This window comes from Ascaphus truei, chromosome 3, assembly GCF_040206685.1.
Source record: "Ascaphus truei isolate aAscTru1 chromosome 3, aAscTru1.hap1, whole genome shotgun sequence".
Classification (NCBI taxonomy): domain Eukaryota; kingdom Metazoa; phylum Chordata; class Amphibia; order Anura; family Ascaphidae; genus Ascaphus; species Ascaphus truei.
The window spans coordinates 258,958,661-258,985,360 of NC_134485.1; the positions used below are offsets into that span (position 1 = coordinate 258,958,661).

Below are 26,700 nucleotides of genomic sequence, written 5' to 3' on the forward strand. Positions count from 1 at the left end.
TATCTACTGTATGATCTTCCGCGTATGATCCAAAGCTTGTTGCTCACTTATAAAGCTGACTTGGTCGTTATGGATTAGTCGAGGGAGAATTGGATTGAGTCTGTTTGTCATGACTTTACTACAAATGTTTAGATCTGAATTTAGGAAGGAGATGGGCCTATAACTGGCACAACTCATCGGGTCTTAGCCTTCTTTTGGGATAAAAACTATATTTGATTTTGACATTTGTGTTGGATTTTGTGTTCCCTTCATAAAACTATTAAATAAATCTAACAAATATGGGGCAAGAATTTTTAAATACTTTTTATTATAGACATTTGAATGCTTGTTCACTGCTTAGGGCTTTAGAGAGTTTCAAAGCCGTAATGGCCTCTACCAGTTCTATCATATTTATATTTGCGTTAATACTTTTCAGGTCTTCTATAGACAACATAGCAAGATCGCAGTCCTTCAAATATTTGTAAATTTCTTCTAGAGTCACTTTTTTTTAGTATTGGGGTCTGTCAACTCCAGATTATACAGTTTATTGTAGAATCTGGAAAACTCCTTGGCAATTAGTGATGGGTTATACGTAACTTCTCCATTTCCCTGTTTTATAGCCGAGACCTAAGCTCTAGCTATGACCTGCCCTACATATATTGCCAACAGCCTGTCAGTCTTATTACCCTTATCATAATAAGTTTGTTGGGTCCATTTTAAGGATTGTTCTGTGTCTTCCAGCTTTAATCTTCTTAAGTCCTCCATGGCCTGTAACAATTTATAAATCTTTTTGTTGGGGCATCTTTAATGTTCCTGCTCCAATTCTATTATTTTACTTGTTCGTTTTTCTTGATTGAGGTTTTTAGTTTTTTTCCTATTGAAATGAACTTCGCTCTAATTGTCGCTTTATGTGCTTCCCAGAGGGTTGCCAGGCATTCAACCAAACCTTTTTCAGGAAATAGCTCTCTAGCGAATTCCTTATCTCCTTCTCAAACTCTGTATGGTTTAATAGCGAGTCGTTCAATCGCCACTGAAAAACTTTAGGCCTACTAAAGTGAGGTTTCAAGACCAGTTCCACTGATGCATAGTCAGACCATGTTGTAAGACTGATATTTCAAGAAGATTAGATGTGACAAATAAATAATCTATTCTAGAATAAGAATCATGGGGGGGGGGGCATGAAATGTATAATCTCTTTCATTCTTGTTTTTAATGCGTTGGGCTTCTTCTAGTGTGAATTCCTTTGTCAGGTTCCTACATTTTTTTGCTTTGTTGTATGCTTCTTTGGGGGGTCGCTTGTTTGGTGATGTGGTCTTATCCAAGTCAGGATTTTGGATCATATTGCAGTCTCTCACAATTATCATAGTTCCTGATTGGGTTTCCCCAATCTCTTCTATTGTCGATTTGAGAAACTCAATTTGCTGATCGTTAGGGACATAAATGTTGACTAGAGACATATTATCACCGGATAGAAGACCATTTACCATGAGGAATCTACCTTTATGGTCTCTCTTAATTTCTCTCATTTGAAAAAGAACATCATGTTTCATTAAGATGCCTACTCCTCTTTTTTTCTTTGTATAAGATGAGTAATACCCAATAGGTATTAAAAGGATCTTGACTATTAAAATGCTTCTCTTGAAGAAACAAAATATCACCAAGCCTTTTTTTTTAATTCCCTAAGGGTCAGTCCCTTTTTTTGTTTGAATTTAATCCCTTGACATTTAGTGATACTATTTTTAATGGAAGTTGATTAGTCATGGAATTGTTATTGAGTCTATCTTACTTCCTGTGATCTCATGTGTCCTACAGTTTGTGTATGGCTGTGCCATTACCTGGTCTCGATAAGTTTTTATGCACCACTTTAACAGTCCAGAGAAGACTCCACCCTTGAATCATAAGTGGTACTGGGAAAGCAGGCAATGGGAAACGGAAAAAGGGTTAGGAATGAAAGAAACAAAAGGGTTAGGGGAAAGGTGGACACAGGCCACTTTGACACTTTTTAATGGCTGGTCCTTTGCTGAACCAAGATGATGGGCAAAGGGCCCAAATCTAAGGGTCCATGAGGCACCCCCAACTCTGCTTGCCCCGACTCCTACTTTCCCATTCCTCAAACTCTTAACTTTCATCCCTTACTGAGAGTTAGACCTAGTCAATATAAACCAATATTACAACATATTTATCTGTCCCTATCTCTTATTCTAAATATTCTCCACCCCTGCATAAAACTTCTGCCGCTAATATTTTAATCTAAGCATTTTAAGTACTTTCAGTTCTTCACATTACCCAATGCCCTCTATAAATTTGAGTCTAGCGTAGAAAAGAGCGGCACATTAATATATAAACTCCCCATTAACCTGTGGGAACTGTTGATAATTGACAGAGTTATTAATCATAGTGTCTTTAAGACTCGTAGTAAACACTTGTTTCAGAGCCCCCTGGCTCCCCTATCAGGCCCTAAAGACCTTCAGGTGCTCAAAAGTCTGTAAAATGGCAGCAAAGGGTCTGCATTCTACTTCCACCTTCTGACCAATTCTTCCTCCAAAAGGACTATTTCTTTTGCACACTCAAGTCTGGGGGATCATCTCAGGCTCTTCCGGTCTGTCACCTCTTTCTTGTCCCTCTCCGTGGTGTGACTCTCTTGATGCGCTCCCGGTTCGTGGAGATCTATGTACTTTTGGTCTCATCTGAGGATGCAGGCCTAGGGCCTCTAGAAAGGCTTCCGTCTACTCAAGGTATCTCAGCGATGCTTGCATCCCGTCTTTGCCTGCTTCTAGGCGGAATGGAATTCCCCATCTATAATGAATCCGTTTTCTCTGAGGACTTTTGCAACTGGGTGAAGGCCTCTTCTTCTCAAGATAGTGGATTTGGAAAAGTCTTGGAATATCTGTAACTTTGAGGATTCTAAGCCTAAATATTCTTGGTTCCTGCATCCCTTTAGTATTTTCTCCTATTAGTATAATAGTGAAATTGCAAAATTACCACTCTGCTTTTTTGAGGGTTTATAAATGTGCTTTGTCCATGTGTAGGACGTTTGTTTGTAAGGAGGGGTCTATTTGAGTAAATAGTCTTGTACTGTTGCAATTCTTTTAAAATCGATTGCTTTGGGGATGTTTCTTACCCTGAAATTCTTCCTTCTTTCACGATTTTCCAAATCGTCAATGTTGTCTTTCAAGTTTCTCATATCATAGTTGAGTCTGAAAACCTCATCTTCTGTTGAGCCCTGGCTCTGCAGGGATTCCTCCATCTTATTTTCAAGCTAAGTTGTCTTTACAGTCAGATCTGACTTAAATTCAGCCAAAACCTTGTCCCGTGCTGTTTGAAAGACTCTCTGCATCTCTTTGAATAGTCAGAGCTCTTGGGGTGATTTGAGTGTTTTCCACTCTCTGCTTCTCCAGGTCTGACACAGGTGAATCCCTCACTTGCTCATGCACGTGCATGCGCACCCACGTTCTGCCGCCATTGTTGGTATCTGCTACTGGCTGGCTGCTCTTGAGGAAGAAGCAGGTCAATTCCAGAGGCTGAAGTTTCTTCTCCTTCGTAGACAGCATCTCTGTTGGTTCCCATGTTGGTTGAGGTACTCTTAAAGATCCAATTCTTAGTTTTGGAGGGTTAGAAGTGAAGTCTTATGTAGCGGAGTCCACTGAGTTGTTTTAAAACACTCCCATTCGCTCCGACGTCCTGCACATTCATTTTTAATGCAGAAATACTACATTCCCTTTTATTCTCATGTGTATATGTAAAGCTTGTGGCAATGTATAAGTCTACATTCTTACCTAAACTGACAATCATTTTGTGCTCCCGTTATAAATCTGTAAAAAAATCCTTATGGTATTACTAACATCATTAGTGACTGATTCAATCAGTGTAACTCAGCAGCTACAATGTATTCTTATATTACTAAGGTAACAGAATCTATTATTACAGTTTACAGCGCGAACGGCTGGGAATATTGTCAAGAAATTATCCCAAACAGTAAAGTGTTACAGAGATCTTGTACTGCTTGACAGATGGGCTAAAATCTGCTATAGACATCAAAGAATGCGTTAAAACTTATTAAAAATGTAATTAAGAGTTGAATAATAATTTAAAAAATGCAAGTATCTAATACTACAGACGTGATTTATTTAAAAAGAAAACCCATATAAGATTTCACGTTAAAACATATTAAATTACTACTAATTATTCCAATATAGTTTCCTAAGTGTTTAAGTAGACTTTCAATGATATGCTTGCATTCCTTATGGTTATTTGATTATCAATGCATGGCAACCACACAAAATGTAACATTGTCTCAATAATGCATGCAATTACTAAAAATATCGTTACTGGATTGCTTAAAATAACAAGTTGTTCTGGTAAATGAGACGACATTACTTTCACATGCTATGAGATTTCCTGTTTTGATTGCAACTCCTTGGACCGGATAAAAAAAGTTGGTTAAAAAGTAAAAACAAGTGTCAGCTGTACTGAAATAGGCAGAACAAAGAAGTAGACTGATATTTAGTATTATGCACTCTTGTTTCAGGTCACAAAAGTCTGATTGCACCAAAAAAGGTGCCATCTCCTTTCAGAGAAATATTTGCTTTGTTCCGTGGTATTGTAAGCTGAAGCTCATCCCCTTCTTCCAATTTTGCAATTCCTGATTAAAGAAAAACAAAATCAAAAGTGAATTGTCAGATACTGTACTGTGTTGTTATTGATTTAACAGCAAAAATAAATACATACATTATACTTAGGGTGTTATTTCACAACAGAGCAAAATAACAAAATAAGCAACATTTATCAAATAAATTCCATTGGAAACAAAATGTGGATTTTTTTGGTTTTAGGGAGTTTTAAAAACTACAATTTTCTGCAACCGATATTCCCTCAGAGACTGCCTCTCTGCCTCCTGTCATGTAAGTCCTTAGTAGCTACAGACTGTGGCAGGCTATCCTAGGGGCATTGACCCCCCCCCCCTCAGGCTGACTGAGTGGCAGAAGTGGTGGTGACAGGGTCTGTGTATAGCCAATAGTGGTGCAGACCTTGTGCCCTCCCCTTCTGGTGTCTGAGAAAGGAAGTACTAAATTATAGAGTGTTCTCTTCCACCCCTCCTAGGGAGATGAGGTGTGTGCTGCTCCTCCCGGCTGGGAGTGAAACATGCCAGGCAGTCCCTCATGGACTGACTGAGAGATCATAGGCCTCAATGCTATCAGAGAGCCACGCATCATCCACAGTGGATGTCTCAATAAAGCATCACTTTTTGTATACCCCTGCCTGAGTCTACAGTCTATTAGGCAGGGATGTGAAAGAAGTCTGTTCTGTCTCTGGAAACCCTGGAGCCCACCGGAGAAGGACACCCTGAGAAGCAAGTAGAATTCACGAAAAGTCTGTCCTGTTCCCCACACCATCGCGGACCCCTCGGCCCTCCTGGACCCTCACAAATATATATATCACTTGTGAGCACATTCACATGTCTTTGACAGGTCTGCAACCCTGCCTTTCACCATTATCACCTAGCATACAGTGCTTCCACTGCAAGGGATTCTGGGAAATGACATGCAAATGAGCACACCATGTCACTTTTGCCTGAAATCCATTTTTACATGGAACCCTTATAAGCTAATGCTCACTGTTAACACAGCGTTTAAGCACAGCATGGGAATCAGATGCAAAGCCAGAGAAACCACTCACAGACATGTTCAACCTTAATGGGTCTCATCAGTGCGAGGTTGGTTGTACTGGCTATGCAATTTTCAAGGCTGTAGGATACACACACACACACACACACACACACACACACACACACACACACACACACACACACACACACACACACACACACACACACCAGAACAGAGATACCCAGTAAGCTCCTATAAAACCCCCAAAGTAACCACAACTATATATATATATATATATATATATATTGGCTAAAGAATAAAACAAAATGTTCAAATGTTTTTATTTTAGATATACAGCTCAGCCCCCTTATAACGCTGTGCTTGGGGTCCAAAGAATCACATTGCGTTATAAGCAGATTGCGTTAGAAATAATGTACCATTGTATGCATTGTACAAAAAAGTATTTAAGACACCAATAATCGTGTTGTAAAGTATTCATAATTACGAAAATTACGCTTGGATCGCGTTATAAGCGATTCGCGTTGTAACGGATCGCGTTGTAACGGATCGCGTTGTAACGGGGTTGAGCTGTATATATATATATTAAGGTACTTTACTGTGTATTTGTGTCATTGGATGTAGCACTGGGCTCTATCTGTGTTCTATGTTTTGTCCTTTATTCAAGTATATATATATATATATATATATATATATATATATATATATATATGTGTGTGTGTGTGTACATATATATATATATATATATATATATATATATATATATATATATATATATATATATATATATATATACACATGTATGTGTATATATAAATGTATGTGTATATACATTTATGTGTGTATGTATATGTATGAATCTAAATATATATACATATATATATATATACACACACACACACACACACACATATATATACTCACAGACATATATATACACACACATATATATATATATATATATATATATATATATATATATATATATATATATAAAAGAGAGGCAGCTGGCACTCCAAATACAATAAAATAGTGCGGTGCATGTCCTATAGATATCAACAATCAGAATTGTGTTAATTCGCTTAAGTCATCAAAGTTTGTGTCCTCACATAGAGAGGACAATCTGTTTGTTTCCTCGTTAAACCTTTATTTTATTTAGATTGGAGTATAGCTCTGAATAAAGTTTATATTTTTATACAATAACTACACACCAATCATACTATGTCTGAGGTATTCACCCAGAGCCTATGGGCCCTCTAGTCATCAACATTTATTGTACTGAGTGCTCTCGTTGAGAGGTTCTTTTTCTCCTTGGTCGCATTCATGGTCACCCCAGATTGTAGCACCATATACCAAGTTTGGTACTGAGCAGTAGCGAGGGTCACATTCCCTACCCCCCTGCCCCCTCCCCCTCCTATCCTTTGTTTGCCATATATTAAAACAGTTATTATTTTGTAGCTCTGTTTATTTAGATACCTACCAGCCGTGTGTAACATGAATTGTTTGGATGAGTCTGTGGCATGTTCTGGATACATCTGAACAATGTAACCAAACTGGGATCATTCCCCACGTTGTGGGCCTTTATTCTCTGTATTAAATGGCCCTATCTACCATATATGTTTTGTCAATTTGATGTAGCATTGGGCACCCGTGTCTTCTGTTGTATGTATACATTTGCCACGCTCAGTAGAGCATAAATATATATTGGCATAAATATATATTCATGATGTGGTGGATTTTGGCATAAATATATATTCATGATGTGGTGGATTGGGAGTTTGAGCTATCTGGGAATGTGTGTTAATCAATTTCTGACTGGTAACAGTCTATGGAGGTTAGGTGGCACCTCCCCCCAGAGCTCGCCCCTCCCCACCTTTTTAACTTGGGAGGTTCTGGCAACTGGCTGAAATGGACAGGACTCACTGCAGATCCTTCCCCTCATACAGAGGTAACAGGAAGGGTTCACAGTGTAGTGTAGGATCTGCATTTTTGGTTTACCTTGACGTTGGTATGCAGGCTTACGACGCTTTGGCCAAAGGGTTTAACTAAAAAAACAAGTAATTACTATTATTATTATTCAAGTATTTAAACTTTATACTCATTACCATATATGTTTTGTCAATCTGATGTAGCATTGGGCACCCGTGTCTTCTGTTGTATGTATACATTTGCCACGCTCAGTAGAGCATAAATATATATTGGCATAAATATATATTCATGATGTGGTGGATTTTGGCATAAATATATATTCATGATGTGGTGGATTGGGAGTTTGAGCTATCTGGGAATGTGTGTTAATCAATTTCTGACTGGTAACAGTCTATGGAGGTTAGGTGGCACCTCCCCCCAGAGCTCGCCCCTCCCCACCTTTTTAACTTGGGAGGTTCTGGCAACTGGCTGAAATGGACAGGACTCACTGCAGATCCTTCCCCTCATACAGAGGTAACAGGAAGGGTTCACAGTGTAGTGTAGGATCTGCATTTTTGGTTTACCTTGACGTTGGTATGCAGGCTTACGACGCTTTGGCCAAAGGGTTTAACTAAAAAAACAAGTAATTACTATTATTATTATTCAAGTATTTAAACTTTATACTCATTACCATATATGTTTTGTCAATCTGATGTAGCATTGGGCACCCGTGTCTTCTGTTGTACGTATACATTTGCCACGCTCAGTAGCACTCATTTTGGCATAAATATATATTCATGATGTGGTGGATGTGGGAGTTTGAGCTATCTGGGAATGTGTGTTAAATATATATATATATGGCTCTCCATTCATTTTTATTCACACTGATACACATACACACTCTTTCTTTACTTGCTTTCAATTAACCTTTTGACACCTCTAGCCATAAAACACATCCACACCGGGGGAAGGAACAGCACAGATAACATTCCAAGAGACACTGTTTTTAAGTATACTGTACCTTTTGCTTCATTCATTGTAACATCGCCGGAAGAAGAGATCAGTGTATCTCGAAAGCTCGCACAAATAAAAGCATTTCGTTAGCCACAGAATGGTATCATCTATTTATTTTTTGATTATTGAAGCTCGGCTAACACGGTACTGATACCTCTACATGTATATATATATATATATATATATATATATATATATATATATATATATATATATATATATATATATATATATATATATATACAGTGCTCGACAAATCCGGTCGCCAACTCGCCAGCTGCGATCGGATATTGGCTCGTGGCCAGTAACTTTTCCCCTGCTCAAAAATTAAAAAAAATCCCCTGCTCGAAAAAAAAAAAAATCTCTTTAGCTGATTGGCTGTGAGCGGGATGGAGTTGCCAGGACTTCAAACCGCCCTTCCTTCTCTTCACGGGTAAGTAATGATATATGGGGGGGGGGGGGGGGGGGGGGGGGCCCGCGTGTCTGCTGCTGCGCCTCCTCCTCTATATATCCTTCTGTATAATTGTGCCAGCTCCTGTAATTTACAAGACCTGCACTAATCCGGTCATGGAGGATTTTGAACAGATGCTTGAGGTGGGGGGAATTTAATGCACTTTAAAATATTTATATATACACTGATACATCCTGCCCCCGGTCCCTGGTGCTCTCGCTGTCTGCGCGGGTCGGGAGATACCGCCCCCCCCCTCCGGCGCTCTCCCGCTGTGCGCTCGGGTCGAGAAATACACCCCCCCTCCGGCGCTCTCCCGCTGTGCGCTCGGGTCGGGAGATACACCCCCCCCCTCCGGCGCTCTCCCGCTGTGCGCTCGGGTCGGGAGATACACCCCCCCCTCCGGCGCTCTCCCTCTGTGCGCTCGGGTCGGGAGATACACCCCCCCTCCGGCGCTCTCCCGCTGTGCGGGCGGGTCAGGAGATACACCCCCCCCCCCCCGGCACTCTCCCGCTGTGCGGGCGGGTCAGGAGATACACCCCCCCCCCCCCCGGCACTCTCCCGCTGTGCGGGCGGGTCGGGAGATACAACCCCCCCCTCCCCTCCGGCGCTCTCCCGCTGTGCGCGCGGGTCTGGAGATACCGCCCCCCCCTCCGGCGCTCTCCCGCTCCCCCCCCCCCCTCCGGCGCTCTCCCGCTCCCCCCCCCCCCCTCCGGCGCTCTCCCGCTGTCCGCGCGGGTCTGGAGATACCCCCCCCCCCTCCGGCGCTCTCCCGCTGTCCGCGCGGGTCTGGAGATACCGCCCCCCCCCTCCGGCGCTCTCCCGCTGTCCGCGCGGGTCTGGAGATACCGCCTCCCCCTCTGGTGCTCTCCCGCTGTCCGCGCGGGTCTGGAGATATCGCCCCCCCCTCCGGTGCTCTCCCGCTGTGCGCGCGGGGCGGGAGATAGTAGCCGGGTGTTTCTCTCCCCCTCTCTCCCCTCCAGCGCTCCTGAGATACTGTGAGGTACTGAGAAAGAGTGTGTGTATGTGAGAGAGAGATTGAGAGAGAGTGTGTGTGTGTGTGTGTGTGTGTGTGTGTGTGTGTGTGTGTGTGTGTGTGTGTGTGTGTGTGTGTGTGTGTGTGTGTGTGTGTGTGTGTGTGTGTGTGTGTGTGTGTGTGTGTATGTGAGAGAGAGATTGAGAGTGTCTGTGTGTGTGTGTGTATGTGTATGTGAGAGAGAGATTGAGAGAGAGTGTGTGTGTATGTGTATGGGGGAAAGAGACTGAGAGTGTGTGTGTGTGTGTGTGTGTGTGTGTGTGTGTGTGTGTGTGTGTGTGTGTGTGTGTGTGTGTGTGTGTATATGGGGGAGAGAGAACATGTGTGTGCAGGACACCAGAGGTAACCCCCCAGTCAGTCACCCCACCCCACACCCTGTCACCCCACACCCTGTCACCCCACCCCCCACCTTGTCACCCCACCCAGTCACCCCACCCCCCACCCTGTCACCCCACCCAGTCACCCAGTCAGTAATCCCACCCAGTCACCCAGTCAGTAATCCCACCCATTCACCCAGTCAGTAATCCCACCCAGTCACCCAGTCAGTAATCCCACCCCCACACAGTCACCCAGTCACCCAGTCAGTAATCCCACCCAGTCACCCAGTCAGTAATCCCACCCCCACACAGTCACCCAGTCAGTAATCCCACCCCCCACCAGTCACACAGTCAGTAATCCCACCCCCCACCAATCACACAGTCAGTCATCCCACCCCCCACCCAGTCATCCCACCCCCCACCCAGTCACCCAGTCACCCAGTCAGTAATCTCACCCAGTCAGTAATCCCACCCAGTCACCCAGTCAGTAATCTCACCCAGTCAGTAATCTCACCCAGTCAGTAATCTCACCCAGTCAGTAATCCCACCCAGTAACCCAGTCAGTAATCTCACCCAGTCAGTAATCCCACCCAGTCACCCAGTCAGTAATCTCACCCAGTCATCCAGTCAGTAATTCCACCCCCACCCAGTCACCCAGTCAGTAATTCCACCCCCACCCAGTCACCCAGTCAGTAATTCCACCCAGTCACCCAGTCAGTAATTCCACCCAGTCACCCAGTCAGTAATTCCACCCAGTCACCCAGTCAGTAATCCCACCCAGTCACCCAGTCAGTAATTCCACCCAGTCACCCAGTCAGTAATTCCACCCAGTCACCCAGTCAGTAATTCCACCCCCACACAGTCACCCAGTCACCCAGTCAGTAATCCCACCCAGTCACCCAGTCAGTAATTCCACCCCCACACAGTCACCCAGTCACCCAGTCAGTAATTCCACCCAGTCACCCAGTCAGTAATTCCACCCAGTCACCCAGTCAGTAATTCCACCCAGTCACCCAGTCAGTAATTCCACCCCCACACAGTCACCCAGTCACCCAGTCAGTAATCCCACCCAGTCACCCAGTCAGTAATCCCACCCAGTCACCCAGTCAGTAATTCCACCCAGTCACCCAGTCAGTAATTCCACCCCCACACAGTCACCCAGTCACCCAGTCACCCAGTCAGTAATCCCACCCAGTCACCCAGTCAGTAATTCCACCCAGTTACCCAGTCAGTAATTCCACCCAGTCTTCCAGCCAGTCACCCCCCCCCTCCCCCCCTCTCTAGGTCTCTGGGTCTCTCTCTGTCTCGCTCTCTCTCTGTCTCGCTCTCTCTCTGTCTCGCTCTCTCTCTGTCTCGCTCTCTCTCTGTCTCGCTCTCTCTCTGTCTCGCTCTCTCTCTGTCTCGCTCTCTCTCTGTCTCGCTCTCTCTCTGTCTCGCTCTCTCTCTGTCTCGCTCTCTCTCTCTTTCTCTGTCTCGCTCTCTCTCTCTCTGTCTCGCTCTTTCCCACACTCTGGATCTGGATATCTTATTTACGCTATATATATCTTAACAGCCCTATACTACACCGAAATAACCGATACTGCTTTCTTCCAGATCTGACTCTGGAGCTTCACACGGGAGACATCGGAACCCCCCCCTAACCCAGAAGACAGGTAGGGAACACCTTCCCTCCAACATATAACATTGCGGGAATGAGGTACCTGGACATTGAGGGACTGCGGATCAGGTAAGATCCCAGGGGGGTTGCTGCTTTAGATATTGTGAAGAGGGGGCGTCCAGCCACTGGTTAATGGGTGCAGGAAAATAGTCACACACATACACACACACACACACACACACACGTAACAAGGACTAATTGTAGTAAAGTATAAATGTAATACAATAAATAAACTTATGTCAAAAAAGAATGTTTTACTAGGAATTTACTTTAAAAAAATTTAACCGGGTATGGGGGCGGAGCTAGGGGAGGGGGTGGAGCTAGGGGAGGTGCTGGGGGCGGGGCTAGGTGGCGAGTAGATTTTTTGGTTTGGCGAGTAGATTTTTGAGTAATTTGTCAAGCACTGTATATATATATATATATATATATATATACAGCTAAACCCCGTTATAACGCGGTGCTCGGGGTCCACCCCGAGTCCACCGCGTTAGTAACGGGGTCGCGCTAATTTAAAAAAAAAATGGCCGCCGCGCTCCTGATCGGGTGTGAGGAGGGAAGGAAGTTAAATAAATAAAAAAAAATTAAAAAATGGCGGCGATTCATCCGTCCTCCCTCTCAGCCCCCTGGTTTTGCACGTGTCTGTGTCCTCCCAGCGTGTGTGTGTGTGCGTGCGTGTGTGTGTGAGAGAGAGAGAGACAGAGTGTGTGTGTGCGTGCGTGTGTGAGAGAGAGAGAGAGACAGAGTGTGTGAGTGTGAGTGTGTGTGTGTGTGTGTGTGTGTGTGATGGTGAGAAGGGGTGGGCAGGGTGAGGAGACACTAATCTCTCTCAGGCTTTAATGCAGGGTCCCCTACCTGTTCGTCATCACCGCTACGCCCAGCATCAGAGCCGCTGTGCGGGGTCAGGGAGGGTGTGACAGATACCAGCACCTCGCACAGCCTGCGGGACTTGGGTTAGCTGCAGCTCCGGTCACTGAGTCCTGGTGAGCGGCGGGAAGGAGGGAGAGGGGTGGGGAGGAGAGGCTGGGAGAGGGTCCCGGAGCGTGAGGCTCCCCCTCCCCGGCCGGGTCCACCACGCCCGGCTCTGACTCACCTCCGCCCACCCTGCACTGCAAATCACCCGGGCAGGAGGAGTTGCCATAGAGACAAAGGGGGGTAAAGGATGCAAGCCACGCCCACTTACCTCCTCCTATATGGCACCAATGACTGCAGAACAAGCATCCCACATCCGGGCACTCTTACTGCCTGGCCTCATTCAGTCGCCCCGCCCACAGCCCTCTTCTTGTCAATCAAGCCGTCCGCTCTCCGCCCCCTGCGGGTGATGTCATTATTCCAACCTCCACCGGGCTGGTGGGCTGCTGACATGTGAAAAACGGGCTGGTGGGCTGCTGACATGTGAAAAACGGGCTGGTGGGCTGCTGACATGTGAGAGGGGGGGTGGGGTGGGCTGCTGACATGTGAGAGGGGGGGTGGGGTGGGCTGCTGACATGTGAGAGGGGGGTGGGCTGCTGACATGTGAGAGGGGGGGTGGGGTGGGCTGCTGACATGTGAGAGGGGGGGTGGGGTGGGCTGCTGACATGTGAGAGGGGGGGTGGGGTGGGCTGCTGACATGTGAGAGGGGGGGTGGGGTGGGCTGCTGACATGTGAGAGGGGGGGTGGGGTGGGCTGCTGACATGTGAGAGGGGGGTGGGGTGGGCTGCTGACATGTGAGAGGGGGGGTGGGTGGGCTGCTGACATGTGAGGGGGGGGTGGGCTGCTGACATGTGAGAGGGGGGGGTGGGCTGCTGACATGTGAGAGGGGGGGGGTGGGCTGCTGACATGTGAGGGGGGGGTGGGCTGCTGACATGTGAGTGTATTGTGAGAGCTGTGTGCAGTAAGTGTGAGCAATGAGCAGTGTCTGTGCAGTGTGTGTCAGTGTGTGTCAGTCTGAGCAGTGTGTGTGCAGTGTGCAGTGTGTGTGCAGTGTGCAGTGTGTGTCAGTGTGAGCAGTGTGCAGTGTGTGTCAGTGTGAGCAATGAGCAGTGTGTCAGTGTGTGCAGTGTGAGCAATGAGCAGTGTCTGTGCAGTGTGTGTCAGTGTGTGCAGTGTGAGCAATGAGCAGTGTCTGTGCAGTGTGTGTCAGTGTGAGCAGTGTGTGTGCAGTGTGTGTCAGTGTGAGCAGTGTGCAGTGTGTGTCAGTGTGAGCAATGAGCAGTGTATCAGTGTGTGCAGTGTCTGTGCAGTGTGTGTCAGTGTGAGCAGTGTGTGTCAGTGTGAGCAGTGTGCAGTGTGTGTCAGTGTGAGCAATGAGCAGTGTATCAGTGTGTGCAGTGTCTGTGCAGTGTGTGTCAGTGTGTGCAGTGTGTGTCAGTGTGAGCAATGAGCAGTGTGTCAGTGTGTGCAGTGTGAGCAATGAGGAGTGTGTGTGCAGTGTACAGTGTGTGTGCAGTGTGAGCAATGAGCAGTGTGTGTGCAGTGTCAGTGTGTGCAGTGTGAGCAATGAGCAGTGTGTGTGCAGTGTGAGCAATGAGCAGTGTGTGTGCAGTGTGTGTGCAGTGTGTCGGTGTGTGCAGTGTGAGCAATGAGCAGTGTGTGTGCAGTGTGTCAGTGTGTGCAGTGTGAGCAATGAGCAGTGTGTGTGCAGTGTGTGTGCAGTGTGTCAGTGTGTGCAGTGTGAGCAATGAGCAGTGTGTGTGCAGTGTGCAGTGTGTGTCAGTGTGGGCAGTGTGAGCAATGAGCAGTGTGTGTGCAGTGTGCAGTGTGCAGTGTGTGTCAGTGTGGGCAGTGTGAGCAATGTGCAGTGTGTGTGCAGTGTGGCAGTGTGAGAAATGAGCAGTGTGTGTGCAGTGTGTGCAGTGTGCAAAAAAAAAAAATGTAAAAAAAAATTTTTTTTTTTAAATTTTTTTTTTTTTTTTTTAAACGGGAGCCACGGGAAAACCGCGTTATAACCGAATCGCGGTATAACGAGGCGCGTTATAACGGGGTTTAGCTGTATATATATATATATATATATATATATATATATATATATATATATATATATATATATATATATATATATATAAAAATATTGTGTTAATTCGCTTAAGTCGTCAAAGTTTGTGTCTTCACATAGAGAGGACAATCTGTTTGTTTCCTCATTAAACCTTTATTTTATTTAGATTGGAGTATAGCTCTGAATAAAGTTTATATTTTTATACAATAACTACACACCAATCATACTATGTCTGAGGTATTCACCCAGAGCCTATGGGCCCTCTAGTCATTAACATTTATTGTACTGAGTGCTCTCGTTGAGAGGTTCTTTTTCTCCTTGGTCACATTCATGGTCACTCCAGATTGTAGCACCATATACCAAGTTTGGTACTGAGCAGTAACGAGGGTCACATTCCCTACCCCCCTGCCCCCTCCCCCTCCTATCCTTTGTTTGCCATATATTAAAACAGTTATTATTTTGTAGCTCTGTTTATTTAGATACCTACCAGCCGTGTAACATGAATTGTTTGGATGAGTCTGTGGCATGTTCTGGATACATCTGAACAATGTAACCAAACTGGGATCATTCCCCACTTTGTGGGCCTTTATTCTCTGTATTAAATGGCCCATTGCAAATAATTCATCTGTATACCAAACCTGCAAGACACAAAGCATAGTAGTTGTTCACTCTTTTCACCAGTCTATTTCACTCTTTTGTATGCAAATATTTTAATGGATATCTACATTTACATGGAAATTAATAGTTTCCACAAAATTAGGTCTGTCATTTTCACTAGAGTTTGACTGCCACCAATAAAGGAGTCACAAGTAAAAATACTAAATATACAAGGTTCATGAGGCAATGTACAGTATACAATGATCATCATCGGCTGAAGCGAGTTTGAAGCAAGGGAACCTGGTTCAAATCCTAGTACCTCAGAAACCAAAAACATAAATTGTAAGCTTATCTGGGCAGGGACTGTGTCTGTAAAATACCTATGTACAATGCTGTTTAATGGCAGGCCCGTCCCTAGGGTATGTGCACAATTAAACCTGCCCCCCCCCCCCCCCTCTAAAAAAAGAAAAAATAACCCCACAAAAGTTTTCCTTCCCCCAGGTAGGAAGTAGGGCATAAATCTGGAGCTGGACCGCTTTAAGTTAATCTCTGTGGACCCCCTGATTCCTGAGATACATGCACCCCCTATGAAAGTATGTATGTCATGCTCAGGTACCAGTCATGCGTGCCAATAGGAAGTCATAACGCATGATGTCACAGCTTCCTATTGGTAGGAGTTAGTCTGGCACACAAAAATACTGTATAGAAAGATATCACCTGCTGGTGCCCATGGACAAAAGGAGGCAGTCCTGCAATGTCCCCAAGGATTCATATGTAGAAGGCAAAAGTCCAGGCACTCGGTCTTCAAAATAAGTAGTTTAATACAGCAGAAAAACCCAACGTTTTGACTGCAAATACAGCTTCCTATTGGCCCATTTAAACATACAATATATTATTTGATAACATTTTCTCAGCTTCCCCTCCTGCTCTTGTCACCCCCTTAATGTGGCTGCGGGCTTCAGTGGAGGAGGACCACGGCCGGGAGTAGAGGAGGGCGGCGGGAGAAAGGATAAAGGATGCAGGGAGGCAGAGAAGTTGGATGGCGGGAGAGAAGCAGGGCAGCAATCAGAGCGAGGAGGATGGCTGGGGAGCAGGGCGCTGTAGCAGAGGCAGACACCGAAAGTCAGTGCAGACTTCTGGGTCAGACTGTTGGGATGTGCTCCTCCTCTGCTGCCCTGCTTCTCTCCTGCCATGACATCCAACTCATCTGCCACTCTGACGGTCCTCCATCCTCTTCTCCCACCACCGCCCCGCTTGACAGCTCTGCTCCCGTGGTCATCTACTCCCGCCGCTGCCCCTGGGCGGTGCCTTACTTGCTTACCACCTAGGGATGGGCTTGCTTATTGCGCACTATACTGTAATTGTGAAGCCCTTTGTGTCCTATTGGGAGAAAAGCGTTGTATAAAATTATTATTATAAACATTCAAGCAGAATAGAAGGCATCTACTGCAGGTAACAAACATGAAAACAAATACTAAAGATAACAGCTTTCTCTATCCCTTTGAGTGTCATTGGGTAATAATTATAATCAATTTACATATAGTACATATTTTTTGCAGGCACCAAAATGCTTACAGTACATTTTTGGGGCATCTGGCACAGGGAAATAAAGCGATTTTAATTACCTCAGACAGTTGACAGTGAAACTGAAGGTGAAGGTGCTTCAAAGGCAATCTTCATACCACCAAATTACTCCTTCAGTACTACACAATTTAATATTCTATGTCTTTTGCCCCTCAAAACTAATCCTAAATACTCACGTCCTTCAGGACTGTAAAAGTCCACTCCGAAGAAATCTTGACTGCCTCAATCCACAGTGACCCTTCCCTGCAGTGTTTGTAACATACATGGTTTACACTGCAGTCTTTGCTGGCCGCTTTGGCTACCAAATGGTTTAATATATCTACAGTATTGTTTCTGCATTTTTATGGTAACAGCTTCCTTTTAGTCTCTTACAATTAATTGCTATTCCTACTAGCAACAACCATGTTTCTTTATGTGTATCTCCTGACATGAAACTGTATTGATTGAGATTGTCATTGTCATGTTATCCCGATTTGTTTCACATCCATATAATGCAGTAAGTTGCATATCATGAGATTCAATTACATTAGTGAATACAGCGGTAACTAATATTGGTGTTACATACTTTGCAATACTTATCAATATTACCACTGATGTATCACAGTTCAGTGAATCTAGACCAATGAGTCAAAAAGATAGGCTACAGTAGCATTACTGCACAAAGACATGTTTAGGATAACTGGACAATAAAAAGAACAACCAACAATCTGGTTCTAAGGCAGCAGCACCTGAAATAAAACACTTTCTGCTCAAGCGCTGACATGAATTGCAGCCACTGACATACAGTATGATCTTGACCCATATTGCCTAAGCAGTGCTATTACATAAGACACCTTCCTGCACCAAAGGCACTTTATGACACATACTAATGAATGAGCCTTAAAGTGTCTTCCTTCGCTGAACGGTGTCCTGTGGCATAGCACTGCTTAATAAACATGGCCCTTTGTCTCCTTGGTGTTATCGTTACCAAACTAAAATAAAAGTTGAGGACTTATAGTGCCTGAAGTTTACTGAGAATACTTTGTTATATATGAGTTCATTAAAATATTTATCATAGTGACTGCACATTACAGTATTGAGCAAATACAATGATTAGCCTTTGTTAGTTGTGGTATTACTGAAATAAGAATCACTTTGATTCATTCCATTATTGTCAAAAGTGTGGAACCCACTGCAGAACTGTAGACCATCACTAGCCCTATTAAAGCTGTATTGCATAATATTCTTACCTGGCCATATATGAAAAAGTAACCAGTTTCTTTGATTAATATTTTATTTCCTTCTTCTTCCAAAGCAGTTCCTCGTTTAAAACTAAGCAGCCATGGTATAATACTTGAGTCATCTGGAATAGAGGAAATATGTCTGGTCATATTATGAGCAATGCTTACACAAGTGAATATGACCTATACCGTTTCTAAAATATGGGATAGATTCTAAAAAATATATTCAAATGAAAAAAAAAGACCCACACACACACACGCAGTACCGTGTGTGTGTGTGTGTGTGTGTGTGTGTGTGTGTGTGTATGTATGTATATATATAAAATTATATAGAGAGAGAGAGAGAGAGAGAGAGAGAGAGAGAGAGAGAGAGATAATAATAATTACCAGAAGGATGTCCGATAATAAGAGACAGCACACTGAGGGTTAAATGCAAAAAAAGTCTGTATTGTAGACAAGAGAGGCATTGCAACCAACATTTCAGTCACCGTAACGAGACCTTCCTCAGGGTCAGAAGGTCCCGTTACGGTGACCGAAACATTGGTTTCTCTTGTCTACAATAAAGGCTTTGTTTTGGATTTAACCCTCAGTGTGCTGTCTCCTATTATCGGACATCCTTCTGCTAATTATTATCTCTACATTATTTGTATGGGATAAGCATCTGTTTTTTGCTTGAGTTTTGTGTGCATATATATATATAAACACAAAAAGAAAAAAAGAGGATTTGTTGAAAGCAGACGAAAAATATGTGAAAGTACAAAATGGATTTTATTAGCAATACAAAACACAAAAATAATATTAAAATATACCTAAACACATACTAAATGAACACTGCTGAACCAAAGAATACACAATAAAAATGTAGGGACCCAAAATATGTAACATGCAAAATACATGGGTCTGATAATGCAAATCCAGGGGAAAATAATTTCCCTGTTCCTGTCACGGGAGACCAGGTTATTTACACCATTTTGCCGGGATCATACATTGAGCAAAACAAGGTTATGACATAAATTGTAGTTTATTCGCATAAATTCACTTACACACGATACACAAAATACAGACAAAAAGAAACACTTACTTTGGGACTGGGGTTGAAAAGTAGACTTTCATAGGTGCAGGGAACTCTTTGGGCAAGTTTTACCCTGACCGGGACTAAGCCCAAAATCTCCTGGAACTCGAATCGGCATGAAATTCCACACGCCACCGGTACATTCTCTTCTGAGAACTTGGTCCCTCCTGACCACGAGTTACTACAGATCCTCTGGAACTCAAATCGACATAAAATCACAGCCGCATCCGCTATGATCGTTTCTGAGAACTTGGGCGCAAAAGTCGGGACTTAGACTCTGGTAGACAGGCTTTTCAGGCTTGAAATCGAAGCCGGTTGCTCTACTATTCTCGCAGAAGCAACTTTGAGCCCGCGCTTTTACTACCGAAGAATTACAATCTGATTGGCTCACAGATTCATATAGTATTCTGAGTTTCATTCACAAAACTCAACAGCCAATCAACGCGTGGGAAAATTCCCAAGCAACCAATCAGAGCCAAGCCGGCTAGAAAAGCCGGGTCAGCGGGAAATCTGAAATAGCCAAGGGACATGCGCAAGCCTGCCACCTCTCTCCCTGGCTATCTCAATGCCACCTGCTGGGACAGGCACCACCAGGTCTGGCAGAGCAAGTGGCAGCCCAGACGACTGCCATTGATCTCCGGACCTGGTACTCCGCCTTTCCCCACTAACTAAATGCTATTCTCACCTCTGGCATCCTCTGCCTGCTTTGAACTCCGATGTCAAGCAGACTCACCCTTAACCATGGGTTAGGTTGGGCAGCCTGTTTGGACATTGGTTCCGAATGTAAAGAACACCTTACATTTAATAAAGTATATTTCACTATACGTCTGAGTGTTGGGGAACAGGGGACAGACAGGGAAATATGTTGGAGTCTTATTTCTATCTGCCTTATTCCTCACACACCATCTTTTGGACTCAGTCTGGACTCTCAGAGTCCCCACTCAACCTTATATACGGTTGGGGAACCGACAACTCCAGACCCCAACCTCCAAGACACATTATGTCAATGGTTCCTCCGCAAACCGCCCCTTGAAACTCACACCCTAGCAATCCCTGCTTGCTGGCATGACCGGAAAGGAAAAAACACCAAAAATACTTGTATTACATATAACACATTGGAATGGTACAATGTTACTGGGACCAAGAGCTAACTCTCTTGGACCCTTATACTCAGATCAGGAGTAACCAAAACGGGCTTAACCTTTATTTGAGAGCCCGTCACAGTCCCTGCTTCGGAATGAGACTCCCGCTGCATTAATCCTACCAGGCTGCTACCATAATTATAAAATCATAAAAATAGCGAGATCGGCTGTAATTGATGTGTGAGGAGACCCAGAGAGAGGGACCGCATGTCTCTGCTCTCACTACACAGCTCTTCCAGGCTGGTGACGGCCCGGTAAGACTAAAGCAGAGTCCAATTCAGAAGCAGGGACCCGTGCTGTGTTAATTCCCTCAGGGCAACCAGTGTACTGGGTTTTGGGTGTGGAGAAGCTGCGATTGGGCACTGGTCAGGCTCAGTTAAGCTGCTGTTTCCTTGTGCCCAAAACAAATGTAAACAATACTGCATCTGTCCAAAAAGTCCATTTATTTGACAGTGAATCAGAATACACTAAAATAATGTAGTAATCATTTTTTTTCTTTCTTGCATAGCACTGCAGTGCTCCTACCCTACCTTGCTCTTGTCCATTACTTCGATCTATTGGGACGGATGCACGCTGTCAGAACAGATAGACATATGGTTTTGAGTATACTCCACTTACCTTCAGCTGTCTTTTATATTACAAGCCAGTGTGGTGTTGCAGTGGTGGGATTACATCATACGGAACGGTGTTACGAGACGGCGGAGTTTGGCAAGAGGATACCGTGAACATGCAATGCAGTGAAACACTGTGTATCCACTGAGAATTGTTTATCTAATCCTCAATCCCCACCTCCCGCTACATCGGAGAGCTCTATTTGGATATCACAGTCAGTGTGGTGTTGCGGTGGTCTAATCAAATCTGATGGAATGGGGGTACGATACGGAGGAATGTTGGAAGAAGAAACCGTGGTTATATAATGCAGTGAGATGCTGTGTATCGGCTGAGGATTTTAAACTTAACCCTCCACCCCCACCCCCCGCTACACCGGAGAGCTTCATCAAGGTATCAAGTGACAGAGTTACCTCATATACGCCACACAACATTGGGCTATGTCCAGGACTTGTACAGCTTGTTTATTATATATGGTCTGTTCTGTCTATTAACCCCTTGACTGGGTATTATATAATGGAAATTTAGGAACACCCTCTCAGGATTTAGGTCCTATTTTGTAAAGAATTTTGCTGGCACAACCAGTCCCTGCCTGGTACAGTTTACAATCTAAAAGATTTGGTGCCTGAGGCAATGAGATAAAATGACTTGCCCATGGTCACAAGTCAATGCCTTTACTCTTTGAGCCACTCCTTCAATCATGTAATCTTAAGGAAGAAAACTGCTTGCAAGCAAATAATTGATTTAGTGTTACCTTTGTCTTGAACTTTTCTTGCACTGTCAGCAATCAGCTGCAAACAGGAATGCAGCACTGAAAATCAAAAATATTAATTGTTAAAAGGAGCAATGGCATTCAATAACAATTTGGTCTTGGGAGAAAGCAGTTTAATATACAACATTAGTAACTCCGTATCGGTTTAAAATGACGTCACTATCTATCAAAATGTTGATCTTAAACATGTTATATTATCCCAAATGAAATGCTGACCCAGTAGAGCATAAATGGAAACAATAGCATATAAAAAATACATATACAATAGAAAATAACAACCAACATTGGCTAGTTTAAAAGTTCAGATACTAAAAGAAAACATGTTTATTACTGTACTTCAAAAACTGTCTGCCATTCACATGTACACAGAATGTGACAAAAAAATGTACATTTTCCTGGATTGCAATCATACTATGTTTAACAGAATTCTTCACATAAACCAACTTTAAAGACTGGTATTACACCCCAGAAATAAGAGGGGATATACTGTAGACTCACGAAACATGCAGTTAGCATGTGGCATCACTCTGATTGGGGTGCATTTAAAGTATCTAACACCTCAACAGTCTTTTTTTACTTCTCCAGAAACACCATAAAATGGTATGGATTATTAGTATGTAAATAATTAGAGTTTTTGCTCAATTTATTTTCCGTTTGGACAAGAAAAGTGAATTGTTTTTAGATGATAGCAGCTTTATTTCAAAGAAAAATGAAAAGATTTATGCATTGATATACTAAAAAGAAATCTTTCAAGACAAGAGATGTGCAAATACATTTTTGATGAACTGGAATTAGGCTAATGTTGGTGCTCATCAGTGATTATATCTTAAAATGTGCCAAGTACTCTTGATGCTAGCAAAATAATTTAATTTGAAGGTGCAGCCCTACTGTACCCGATTCCAGCAAGCAGCACACAGCAGTTTGGTATGTTTTATCCATAGCCTCTTAGATCATGATCCCTGAAGTCCAGTAAGTAATTTACAAGACATTCACCAAGATGTGATATGGGTTATAACTGATATCCACGTCAATGCAGACGGAAAAATATAAGCATCAGCACACCAATTGAAAAATCAATGAGTTTATCTTCCCGAATCACACACCTCTACCGCATAGGAAAAATTATTCTTTATTACTAAGGAAGACCCAGTATTGTGCAGGTCGAACCATTATACAGTATTATGTAATATGGAAAGATTAGCAAGGGACATCAGATGAGCCCTAATAGACTCATTGAAAATTGTTAACATAACAAGGCATCTTAAAGATAAAAGAAGAAACAGCTGTCAAGACTTCAGAGTCAAATACAGTTGTACTGTATATGTGTTGTACAACAGCATACTTAGATTTTGTATATGCATAGAATTTGTCTTGGGTTTGTTGTCTTCTTGGTAGGGATATGTGGAGATATGTACATGTACATTATATCATTTATTAATGGGTCCCTTATACTGAACAGTGTCAGTAATAAGGGGATTCAGAGAGGAACTCTAGCAATGAGGCAAGGGGAGTTGATATGTGATGTAACTAGTACTAGCTGTGCTCCACAAGATGGCTGTTGCTGGTTATTATAAAGGTTTGTCTCACTCCTTCAAATTAGTTACTGCTTTATAAACCCCCAAATATCATTACATGCCACTGGGTCTCCCTCTTCATGTACACATTTAATAGGTAGGTTTTAGACAATACCCACCAGACAGTTTAAGCCCCACTTCTCACATGGGAAATTTAAAAGTATAGATATATAACATTGTTTTTTGTTCTTTTTCTTTGCATCCAAATCAATGGTTGTTAATGTGGGATCAATAACCCGTATCGCACCTTTGTAAAAGTAGTTATCAGTTATGATAACTTGTGGTGCTTTTTTCAGAAATAAAAAAAAACACAATTTAAAATTAATTCAAATAAACCCTACTGTACAGAATGGTGAATGAACCATTAAGAAAATGCACATGATCACACCACTGGCCAACAACATGAAAACTGTTGGTAGGAAAATGCAGGATATCTTCATCTTGTAACGGTGTTTCCCCCACCCTCTGGGAGATTCTGCCATTACACGGTGTGTGGTGGTGCATACCTGCACGCTCACAGTAGATATGAGTCTCCGCCAATGTTGTTAGGGAAAACAGGACAGTCTTCTGGGGTACATCACTGGTCTCTATCTCTGACAGTACAGCGCCTCCATCTGCTGCAGGCTCCAGATATATGAAGGCAATCTGCTGCAGAAGAACTACTCCACTCACTCCAGAAAGATTGCACACTAGGCTGGAGTATATTAAACCGGAACTTCTTTATTCCACTGCTTCAGCACAGTATAAAACAAGCTTATGCCCAATACAGCTCACGCACAGGTCTTCAACCTCTGGCTGGTCCATGGACCTACACTCTAGGTCAATGGCCCCTGAAGCAGTCGTTACTCTTCCCTAGCCCTCTTGCAAGACCAGGGGAATGGTATCACTCACTCTCCCCCAAGGGGAAGAGGAACAGAAGATGCCAGACACCTCTGTGTGTTACCAGCCTCTCTCAAGCGGGGAGAGGCACTGATTAAATGTAGTGGTGCAGCCCCTTAAGTACAAGGGAAGAAGGTACCAGGTCTGAACCCAGGATTGGGAAGAACACAGGCCTAGTCCCACTCCTCCCCTGTCACTCAAGGGAGCTGCTTCTGCGTGGAAACCCCAGGATTGGTCCTGTCACTTCCTGCACTGTTACCAGGTTTTACATGACAGAGGGCAGACTGGTAGCCAAACCAGGCATGGCTACAATCTTCTATTGACATTAAAGCAATTTTTCAGGGAATATCCCTCATAAACAGGGAGAGAAGGTCAGTATAATTAGGATTTTAAAAGGGAAATATTTCTCAAACTTTATAATAAAAAAAAATTGAGGTCACACATTTACTTATAACCTGGCTAGAATTGGAGTTAAGGTTATTACTATTTTAGGTGTAGGTGGTACATTTGTTAAGTATTGCTATTGAGGGACCAATGCCATAATGTGTTTTGAATCCATAACAAAGCCACTTTTATTCATGCTAAATTCTGCCAACACTTGTAAGTTTGTGGAAGTAAACTGGGAACCCCCCTATGAAATAATTACATTACAGGCAGTCCTCGGTTATCCGACCCAATGCGTTACTCAAAATGGCGTTGGATAGCGAAACGTTGTAAAGCGAAACACGTTTTCCCATAGGAACACTGTTTAAATGAAAGGTTCCGTTCCTAAAGGCATTTTTAACACTAAAATACACCAAATATTTTACGTAGGCAATAAGATATGCAGCACACATATAAATGATATAGTGTATATACTGTATTATATATATAATATAACATAATAAATAATATATTATATAGTATAATATAATATTATATATATGCTCTTACGACGCTTTGCTACGTTGTTTATGTGTATGTGTGTATATATATACACACATACACAAAAAACATTGCAAAGCGTCGTAAGAGCGTTGGATAAGCCGTTTTGGCGTTGTAAAAATGAATATAGGTATGCATTGCATAGCGTTGGATAAGCCATTCGTTGTAAAACGAAGCGTTGTAAAACGAGGACTGCCTGTTTTAGTTTTCACTATAGACAACAACTAAAGGAAAGCATTCAAACTTTGACAAACGCATTACAATCCAAGCAAGGTGATATTAACCTACCTTGTCCATCATCTCCAGGGACGAACCTTCGTGATCTGGTTTTCTTTAATAATAAATTGTCCACTTCTTTTTTTCCTTCCTGATGGCCCGTTGACGGCGTGTCTCTCTGTAAATGGCAAACTGACTTAATATAAAAGTGCAATCACAAATTTAAATATATTGGATGAGACTAAAGGGCAAATGCTACTGTATAATTTGGTTGTGGGAGAAGAACAGAAGGGCTAAATTAAAGAATGAAGGGCTATGAATTCATGGCTGAAAAAAATGGACCAAAATGCACAGTAATATGAAATATTCGTGACAGCAGTATAAACTTGATCCAGTCTGTAGCTTAGAGCTGATTAGCATTGGAAATGCACTCCGACTTTTAAATAGCCTAAAGTCTATAGATTTTGGAGACGTCAAACTCACTGCACTCTATTGGTTGCTACTACAGTGGAAAACAGTAGACAAAGAATATGATACACGACTTCCCCACCTCTGCCAGGATCTGGCAGCAAACTAACCTGCTGGGTCTCCTTCAAGGGGGTATATTTGCCACGGTTTGCTCCACTGCTGTCATTATACATCACTAGAGAGAGGGGATGCGGACTTGCCACAAAGCTTCTGTAGGACCTCAGCTCAGTTCGTAGGCTTGCAAGTTCTGCTTTCAAAACAATTATATTGTAAATTGATGCTGCTGTTAGGCAAGAGAACAGAAGTGTAGTAAAAGGAAGAAATACCGCAGAGAGAATTCCCTTTTGGTAAGAATGATATATTCTTTTCTCTTGAATGATGGGTGGAAAATAGTTTCTGGTTTTCATCTCTGAACCAATTGGCTACTGTGCTTAAAGTGAAACAAGATGTTTCGCTGCTTTTCTGTGTCGTTGGTCATCCATATTAGTGACTGAAATCTCTAGAAAGAATAGAATGCTTCCAAAAAGGTTACAGAAATATGTAGCCTGTTTCCTCCTTTTGTGGAGTTAGTCCGGATGATTTAACCCATGTTCGTTGTACAGTTCCTCAAGTCCGTCTGTCTTGTCTTTTATTTGGGTTATGTCAAATTATTTCCCGTATTCAGCCTTCTTCTTCTTTTTTTTTTTTTT

The 26,700-nt window shown here is 43.2% G+C and overlaps 1 protein-coding gene across 1 annotated transcript; it reads right to left on the reverse strand.

Annotated features, from left to right (window-relative positions):
- Positions 1-4,082: 4,082 nt before the first annotated feature.
- TNFSF13B (TNF superfamily member 13b) lies at positions 4,083-26,700 on the reverse strand. The gene is made up of 6 exons (XM_075590721.1): positions 26,122-26,700; positions 25,616-25,721; positions 21,933-21,989; positions 18,365-18,477; positions 15,442-15,592; positions 4,083-4,621 (listed from the first exon to the last, which is right to left on the reverse strand). The coding sequence occupies exons 1-6, from the start codon at positions 26,416-26,418 to the stop codon at positions 4,509-4,511; spliced, it is 837 nt and encodes a 278-aa protein (XP_075446836.1). The 5' UTR covers positions 26,419-26,700; the 3' UTR covers positions 4,083-4,508.

What these genes read in the sequence shown, in the direction of transcription:
- TNFSF13B (XM_075590721.1), bottom strand. Translation starts at nt 26,418, where the DNA reads ATGAAAACCAGAAACTATTTTCCACCCATCATTCAAGAGAAAAGAATA. An exon ending in AAGAAAAGTTCAAGACAAAG is followed by an intron (nt 18,478 to 21,932) that starts GTAACACTAAAT and finishes CCTCTATTCCAG; the next exon opens with ATGACTCAAGTATTATACCA. An exon ending in CAATTCATGTTACACGGCTG is followed by an intron (nt 4,622 to 15,441) that starts GTAGGTATCTAA and finishes TTCTTTAATCAG; the next exon opens with GAATTGCAAAATTGGAAGAA.